The sequence below is a fragment of the Oncorhynchus tshawytscha genome, linkage group LG09, assembly GCF_018296145.1.
Source record: "Oncorhynchus tshawytscha isolate Ot180627B linkage group LG09, Otsh_v2.0, whole genome shotgun sequence".
Lineage (NCBI taxonomy): Eukaryota > Metazoa > Chordata > Actinopteri > Salmoniformes > Salmonidae > Oncorhynchus > Oncorhynchus tshawytscha.
In genome coordinates, this window is record NC_056437.1 from 59,626,887 (window position 1) to 59,636,159 (window position 9,273).

Sequence of the window (9,273 nt, forward strand, 5' to 3'; positions counted from 1 at the left end):
GTCATTTTCGAAAAGGTCACCCTGTCGACAGTGGCGATTTTAGCATGTAAATCTTGGTTGGGGGACAAACAAAGAAAATGTAGGATGCATGCCAGCATTCAACACTGAACAATACATTAATTGCACTATAACAGTGACAAACGGTGCACACAAAGCTGTCCCAACACCTTACCACTGCTACACCTGGCTATCAGCGGAGCCTTGTCTGCCAGCGAAACAATTAATTCAGCCGCATTTAAAATTAAAATAAACATGGCTGACTTAAAAAAAATGTTTAAGTCATTTTAAGACAATTGAGATGTACAAACTATGGCATAAGGGGACAAGATGTGGATGAGAGGCAATATGTGATTTTTATTATTTGTTTTAAACGTATGCCTGAGCTAGGACGGATGTAGTCATTAACTACTTGTTCAACCCTTTTGAAATGTACAGTAACAGAATTCAGAACACAGGCCATTCTTAAGGTATTCTCCCTATACACCAAGTCAGAACCTTAGGATAAATAAAGGGGGCATATAAGCAGACAATGAAAGCTCTTACAATATTCAATGATTGCATTTCTCAAAAACAGGTTATAGGCTACATGTGCACCACGAAGTCAGAACAGTAGGCAAAATTAAGAGGGAAAAATAGACCAAATGATTACACACTTAGTATTACTTTCTTAGCTACGGTTTACATATCTCCCTGGCATATTACATTTATGCAGCAGCATATAAGACATGTTTGGACTCACCTTGTTGTGCTGTGCTCACTTGAACAGGAAGGTGGTCCTTCGTGGGAAAATTTTGTCAAAGTCTGGCATTCTCTGGATTTAAGGTGCTTTCAAGACAACTGGGAACTCAGAGTTGAATCATGATGACGTCAGTGATCTTCAGGTCATAGCTCTAGAAAGAGGCCCGAGTTCCAATTCTGGAGTTGGATGACAGCTCAAAATGTATTTTCCCCAATCGGAACTAGTTTTTTCCTCCCAATTTCGCTGTTCTGAGTTAAGTTGTTTTGAGCATGGCACAAATCATGCATCATTGACAGCATGGCCAATGTTGAATGTTCATAATTTTCAGCATGGAAAAGAGACCCTTAATCCTAGACTTGGGACCACAGCAACTCCACTGAAAAGCAGGCTAGTGATTGCTTTGCAATGCTTGCAGTTAGCCACGGACTCCTTCCAAACCCTTCATTGTTGAAATTGCGATTTCCAGCTTGTGTAATGTTTATGTCCAATGGCCGATACGTTTTATCTATAATTTCTCTTCATATACAAGGATTAAAAAGGATTTGCCAGTAGATTATCAACTTGATTCATGATCACTGCTAGCTAAGATTTTGAAAGTATGACGTTGACATATAACTCTATGGCAGAACCCAAGAGGTTTGAATTTTTAAGCTCTACCCTTAGACTTAGCGGTGACGTAGTGTCCCTATGAGTGACAGAACACTGAGCCAATCACGGCGCAACTAGAGAACATTACCAAAACCCGCACTTCATATTTTCTACTGGCTGACCCACCACCAAAGAAAGCAATGAGCTAGGCTGAAACACCTGCATTTTGGAGCTGCCTTAGAAAGCAAAAACGAGACCATTGTTTGTATGCGGCTTTATTAACTCATTGATTTATTTTTATTGCATTGTTTGCAAACTGATGTGACATTTAATGCCAAAATAACATGCATAACAGGCAAGCCCCCCCCAACATTTTTTACTGCCTGTCAAACACCACGTAAATCCCCAATCCAACTTCACCACCTCAGCTGCAGAGCTAGCCAGCACACACCAGTGAAGAGTGAGCCACAAAGCGACCATTTTGGATCAGGTTTCCGGTGAATTGACTGCAAATACAGCAGAACCCATAAAAGTTGCTCCAAAAACCCAAGTGCAAGGTTAGATGCGATACCTGTTGGATGCCTGAGAATTAGCATTTATGATTGGCAAGCAAACACACTGCTTAGTTTGGACTCATGATCCAACCCCAATATTAGACCAACAACATGAATACATGAATCAAAATCCTCCAGACAGTGATATTATTATGAGCCATACACAGGCTATGTGGTTTCCAGAACAATAGGGCCAATCACTGTTTCCCATCCAACGTCTCCTCTGTCTCTACCCCCGAATGTTCTAATGTTCCGGGGAAAGTGCACCACCAGTGAAACAAGAGGCAGGAGAGAGATGTTCCCCTACCCTCTGCCCTCCTCCCCCAGAATGAGATGTCAGACACGGGTAAGAGACAGTGGGGGTCAGGCCGGAGATGGGATGGGGCAACAGTGAGTCAGAAGCAAGGCAGAGAGAGGGGGAAGAACAACCTATTATGACACAGAAAAAGAGCTGAAAAGACACTTGGCACAGTAGACAAAGTAAATTTAAAGGGGAGTCAGAATAATAAACCCCCCTTAGAAAAAAAAAGGTGCCATCTAGAACCTTGTCGGCTGTCCCCATAGGATAACCCATTGAAGAACCCTTTTTGGTTCCAGGAAGAATAGTTTTGGTTCCGAAAAGGGTTCTCCTATGGGGACAGCCGAAGAACCCTTTTGAAACCCTTTTTTCTAAGAGTGTATGTGTTTATGATTGCACTGTCCAGTATTGTCCCTGTTATGGTTGACCTTGGTAAGGTGCTGGACCATACCACAGTCCTGTTGGAACTGAAAATGTATGTCTGTAAGCTGAGGGAAAAAAATTACAATTTTCAACAAAAATGGTCAATAAAGTTTTTGAACTCCTCTCAGCACTGTGGAGTTCATAGGAATATGTTAAACATGGCATTGTGAGTACTGCAGTGCAACATGCTACAGGTTACACCACTGTAGTCCCTCAAGGTTCTCACACCCATCACTCACCCTCCCAAACCTCACAGAACACAACGGGACCACCTGGCCCTCCACGGCCTCTGACAGAGATAGAGAACCAGGGTACGGTAGAACTGGCACATTGGGCCCTGGATGTGGTTGTCGAGGTGAATCAAAGCTGCACTGGATCATATGCAGGCCTATAGGCACAGTGGAGCATGGCAGGGATATGGTGCTGCCTGAGTTCAGGTCCAGCTCCATTCTCTCAGTGTTCCAGTGCATGTTGCCTGACCTATAGTCACGGAGGAAGGGGTTGCTGTTGTACCCATTACCCAGGCTTGGGGCCTGGGCCTCGGTGTAGACACAGCTGGAGAAAGAGGACAGGATGGAGAGGTGGTCGTCTACAATGTCACTGGGGTCAACAGGGTCTGAAGGGGACTCCGGTAGGTCCTGGAGGAATGCCTGAAGAGATGCCTGCATTAAAAAAAATACACAAAAACAGTGTAATGATATATCCAAGGACATTCAAGATAATACTGCATTTTATATAGTACTATACACAAATGAAATACTCATGTGTTTGTGCTTCAAAAGAATAAGGACAGTTTACTAGAGACTTGGGGAGTCTGTTTACGTGTGGTACATCTCGTTTTTGTTTCAGCAGGTACAGAGCCAGAGCAAGGAGAGGAGAGAAGAGTACAGCACACACTCCTATCCCCAACAACACTGGCTGCAACCCTGGGAAACACAAAACACACGTAATTTTGTAATTAGGGTTGTATTCATAACCCAAGCTTCATGTCCAGACCCCGACTAAACCTTAACCCAACGTAAACCTCTAACCTAGTCCTGGGCCAGCATGGTGGACACAACTGGGGTCCGAGGGAGGAGACGAGGCCTGGGGGAAGGTGGCCGGACTGATGGAGAAGTTAGCCACGACACAGTAGTCATGTCCTGGGACCAGGTTTGAGAACTCTGCCCCATACACCATCGTCTGGACCAAACCAATCTGCGTCTGCAATAGGACCAGCCAATCACAAATGCTGTATCAGACACATGCAAGAGGATCAGCCAATCAGAGAGGCTGTATCAGACAGTGTGTCACAGAAGGCCAATCAGGGACACTTGTACTAACAAATGCACACACAAAAAAAAAAACATGCCGCAAAGAAACAACCAGTGCTGGAAAAAGTACCCAATTGTCATACTTGAGTAAACCTTTTTTTTTAAAAAGGTACTTTAAATAGAAAATGACTCAAGTAAAAGTGAAAGTCACCCAGTAAAACACTACTTGAGTAAAAGTCTAAAAGTATTTGGTTTAAAATATACTTAAGTATCAAAAGTAAATGTAGTTGCTAAAATATACCTTAGTATCAAAGGTAAAAGTATAAGTCATTTCAAATTCTTTATATTAGGCAAAACAGACATCACCATTCTCTTGTTTTTGAATTTACAGATAGCCAGGGGCACGCTTCAACACTCAGACATCATTTACAAACGAAGCATGGGCTTAGTGAGTCCGCAATGGCACAGAGGCAGTAGGGATGATTAGGAACGTTCTCTTGTTAAGTGTGTGACTTGGACCATTTTCCTGTCCTGCTAAGCATTCAAAATGTAACGAGTACTTTTGGGTGTCAGGGAAAGTAAAAAGTACATACTTTTATTTAGGAATGTAGTAAAGTAAAATATGTTTTTAAAAAAACACATATATATAGTAAAGTACAGCTAGACTAAAAAACAACTTAAGTAGTACTTTAAAGTATTTTTACACAAGTACTTTACACCACTGGAAACATGTGTAGTTTCTGGGCACTCACTCCTTAACATTGTACCCCTTACATTCACTTACATAGCAGCAGGTAGAAAGGAAAAGGGATGTGTGAACGAGAGCGAGCAAGACAAAAGGAGGGTGAGCAAAAAGTGGTATCGCCGATGGCAACAGGGGTACCTTGTAGTCGGAGGGGTTCTGCCGGTCATATACTGTCACGGTGACCCAGAGGTCAATAAATTTTGACAGTGGACAGCAACTCTGCAGAGGAAGACACTCCCTTTTGCTAGAACAAGGTAAGTGCACCTCCACTCCCAGCATCTCTCCAGACAGAGAGACCAAGACAGAGGGGCTGCTGAAGTCTGAAGAGGAGAAACAAAGCCACTTTCACTTCAAAATCACAACAATCTCTTCATGCGAGTGCTTTTAGCCATTTTAGCCCTCTCTATTTGAACTCTGCAGTGTATTAAGACGGTTAAATGCTCTTCTTTTTTGATGTGAATTTGAACAATAAATCGCCATGGCAAGATACGTGACAGGTCTTAGAGGAGAGACAGGCTACTGACTGAAATCACGGACGCCAAACCCCAGATTTTCTGTCCAGGCTGGACTCCCCGGGCCCTGGTGGAGGCCCAGGCGGATCATGTTGTACACCTCGAAGTTAGAGAAGGCCTCGGACAGGTCACACAGCTGGGAGGAGAACCGCACACAACTCTCCACGTCCTGCCACGAATCACTGCAACACACACAGTCAAAAGTTCAGAGACACTCATTCATGGGTTTCTTTATTTGGACTATTTTCTAAATTGTACAATAATAGTGAAAACATCAAAACTTTGAAATAACACATATGGAATCATGTAGTAACCAAAAAAAAGGTGTTAAACATATCAAAATATATTATATATTTGAGATTCTTCAAAGTAGCCTCCCTTTGCCTTGACAGCTTTGCACACACTTGGCATGCTCTCATCCAGCTTCATGAGGAATGCTTTTCCAACAGTCTTGAAAGAGTTCACACACACACAAACTGAATTGGTCCACCCAGACAGACAGCGTGGTGAAGGTGGCGCAGGAGCGCCTCTTCAACCTCAGGAGGCTGAAGAAATTTGTCTCGTCACCAAAAGCACTCAAACTTCTACAGATGCACAAATCGAGAGCATCCTGTCGGGCTGTATCACCGCCTGGTACGGCAACTGCACCGCCCTCAACCGTAAGGCTCTCCAGAAGGTAGTGAGGTCTGCACAACGCATCACCGGGGGCAAACTACCTGCCCTCCAAGACACCTACACCACCCGATGTCACAGGAAGGCCATAAAGATCATCAAGGACAACTACCCGAGCCACTGCCTGTTCACCCCGCTATCATCCAGATGGCGAGGTCAGTACAGGTGCATCAAAGCTGGGACCGAGAGACTGAAAAACAGCTTCTATCTCAAGGCCATCAGACTGTTAAACAGCCACCACTAACATTGAGTGGCTGCTGCCAACATACTGACTAATCTCTAGCCACTTTAATAATGGAAAAATATATGAATCACTAGCCACTTAAAACAATGCCACTTAATGTTTGCATACCCTACATTACTCATCTCGTATGTATATACTGTACTCGAAACCATCTACTGCATCTTGCCTATGCCATTCTATACCATCACCCATTCATATTTTTTTATGTACATATTCCTCATCCCTTTACACGTGTGTATAAGGTAGTTGTGAAATTGTTAAGTTAGATTACGTCGGTTATTACTGCATTGTCGGAACTAGAATCACAAGCATTTCGCTACAATCGCATTAACATCTGCTAACCATGTGTATGTGACAAATAACATTTGATTTGACTCTGCGGTCCAACTCATCCCAAACTGGGTTGAGGTCGGGGGATTGTGGAGGCTAGGTCATCTGATGCAGCACTCTCCTTCTTGGTCAAATCACCCTTATACAGCCTGGAGGTGTGTTTTGGGTCATTGTTCTGTTGAAAAACAAATGATAGTCCCACTAAGCGCAAACCAGTTGGGATGGTATCACTGCAAAATGCTGTGGTAGCCATGCTGGTTAAGTGTGCCTTGAAGTCTAAATAAATCAGTGTCACCAGCAAAGCACACCATCACACCTCCATGCTGCACGGTGGGAACCACACATCCGGAAATCATGGTTTCTTTGCAGCAATTCGGCCATGAAGGCCTGATTCATGCAGTCTCCTCTGAACAGTTGATGTCGAGATCGGTCTGTTACGTGAACTCAGTGAAACATTTATTTGGGCTGCAATTTCTGTGGCTGGTAACTAATGAACTTATCCTCTGCAGCAGAGGTAACTCTGGGTCTTCCTTTCCTGTGGCGGTCCTCATGAGAGCCAGTTTCATCATAGCGCTTGATGGTTTTTGCTTTCAAAGTCCTTGAAATTTTCCAGATTGACTGACCTTCATATCTTAATGTAATGGACTGTCGTTTCTCTTTGCATATGTGAGCTGTTCTTGCCATAATATGGACATGGTATTTTACCAAATAGTGCCGTCCTCTGTATACCACCCCTACCTTGTCACAACACAACTGATTGGCTCAAATGCATTAAGGAAAGAAAGACATTCCACAAATGTACTTTTAACAAGGCACACCTGTTAATTGAAATGCATTCCAGGTGTCTACCTCAAAGTTGGTTGAGAGAATGCAAAGCTGTTATCAAGGCAAAGAGTGGCTATTTTGAAGAATCTCAAATATATTTTGATTCGTTTAACACTTTGGGTTACTACATGATTCCATGTGTTATTTCATAGTTTTGATGTCTTCACTATTCTACAATGTAGAAAATAGTCAATCAAGAAAAACCCTGGAATGAGGTGGTGTACAAACTTGACTGGTACTATATACTGTACACATAGTTAATCTCCGTGTTTGTGTATGTTTCTATGTAGTATTTATTATTCCGATCTTCTAAAATGTATGTGGAAATGTCCTTTCTGAAAATATGCAATACCCACACAAGATAACAGACACACACTGGTTGTTGGACGACATGGGTGGTGATGGTTATGACTGAAACCAGGTGGCAGGGGAGAGGAGCAGCCAGGGTGTTTTCACGGCTGTGGTAGAAAACAATAGTGCCCATCTATCGGAACCCATCTACCCATAAAGTCAACCAACCATGGACTCGAGTGACTGATTCATCCCTCTGATTAAAACCCTTTGAGGTTTCTCTGCAAAAACCACAAGTTTGAAAATCTCCGCTCTCACGCTACCCCTCTCGCCGGCTCCTCTCCGCATCGCTAGAGCGCTTTGTTCACCTAATAAATTTGCTTTCCATTTCCTTTCTAGGCTAGCTTTCCCCTCATACACACAACAGTTATCCATATTAGCTTATTGTAAAGTAAATGACTAATCAGAAACCCAGTGCTGATTACAACCTTCAATGACTTGATTTAAAAAATACTCTACTTAAAATGACTAACATAGTTACACACAGAACAAACATTACAGAAGATATGTCAATGTAGTGGTTTTCTAGGAAACAATTCACTACCAATTCTAGAAAATAGCAGAACAGTAATACAGCATACTATTTGAGCTAGATCGATTAGGTCAATGGAGACAGCAGACAGACAGAACCCCGAATCTTAGAACAGCATTTAGCTGAGAGGAACCTTAGAGCTAGATACTAGTCCATTAAGTCAATAGTGAGCAATGAGGAGTCAGACACACCCCTGAGTCTTAGTTTGGACGGTGTAGGTGGTGGTAGCGTTCGCCTGTGGACAATCCCACTGCAGGACACAGTTTAAGTTCAGGGAATACAGACGGGTGGTACAGACGGCTCTAGATGATCCTGAGAGTTCACACGGAACACTTCAAAGTCAACACACAGGAATAGATCACACACACCCACACATTCTCCCATATGCTACACTTTCATATTCAAGATCTCACATAAACAAGGATAACCACGCATGAACAATTCACAGACATAACATGACTGACACCATTTGAACCTTTAGTTGGCCATGTAACACCCCCCCATAGATAGTGTAAATTAGATCAGACACTGTCCCCAATATGGAGGGTTCGGGTTATTTAATAAAGGTAGGTTTGAGGGAGCAACAGACTTACCTGTGACGTGGACACACAATCCTGTTAACACAAGGGTCGTCAGTACACCTGGCGCCGTCACCATGTTGACACAGGTAAGCTAGACCCCAGGCTGAGAAAGACTGAGGACACAGCCTAAATATTTTTCCAAAACAAAATCCCCTTGAGGTAGGGGATAACACATTGATGCAATTACCCTGATGCACACAATGTGTGAGGACTACATGACAATAAAATGCATAACAAATCATTTTCCAAAGTTGAATAGGAAAGGAGTAGCGTAAGCAGTCACTTACCTACATTGAGGGAGAGAGAGCGGGAGAGAGAAATAAAAAGAATAGATAAATACGGGCAGGGGTGGAAGGATCAGGACGTGACACAGTCACAGGTGTGAGAGGAAATGGTATAATCTGAAGCTCAAAGACGAGCAGTGAGACAGGAAACAGAGGGAAAAGAACAACCACCTTGCAAGCACACACACACACACACACACACACACATATTCATTCAAGTACATAGTCTTGAGTCACCATTTCCAAAGTCACTGCTACTCGATGCTTCCTAGTTATTCATGGCAGGTGTGGGTCGATAGTTGGCTAGAAATCCTGAAATCCAGCTAGAGAGAAAGCAGACAG

General features: G+C 43.1%; 1 protein-coding gene across 5 annotated transcripts; it reads right to left on the reverse strand.

Moving 5' to 3' along the window:
• Positions 1 to 1,339: 1,339 nt before the first annotated feature.
• Positions 1,340 to 9,265, reverse strand: si:dkeyp-75h12.7. 5 transcript variants are annotated; one of them, XM_024373507.2, is made up of 8 exons: positions 9,169 to 9,265; positions 8,660 to 8,773; positions 8,258 to 8,378; positions 5,125 to 5,294; positions 4,739 to 4,920; positions 3,634 to 3,805; positions 3,401 to 3,528; positions 1,340 to 3,264 (listed from the first exon to the last, which is right to left on the reverse strand). In XM_024373507.2, exons 2-8 carry the CDS (start codon positions 8,721 to 8,723, stop codon positions 2,791 to 2,793), a joined length of 1,311 nt encoding a protein of 436 aa, XP_024229275.1. In that variant the 5' UTR covers positions 8,724 to 8,773; positions 9,169 to 9,265; the 3' UTR covers positions 1,340 to 2,790. The 5 variants fall into 5 exon arrangements, with proteins under 5 accessions (XP_024229275.1, XP_024229274.1, XP_024229273.1 ...); XM_024373506.2 differs by lacking the exon at positions 9,169 to 9,265 and adding an exon at positions 8,935 to 9,137; XM_024373505.2 differs by lacking the exon at positions 9,169 to 9,265 and adding an exon at positions 8,935 to 9,137 and having other exon boundaries at positions 8,660 to 8,800.
• Between the last annotated feature and the right edge of the window lie 8 nt (positions 9,266 to 9,273).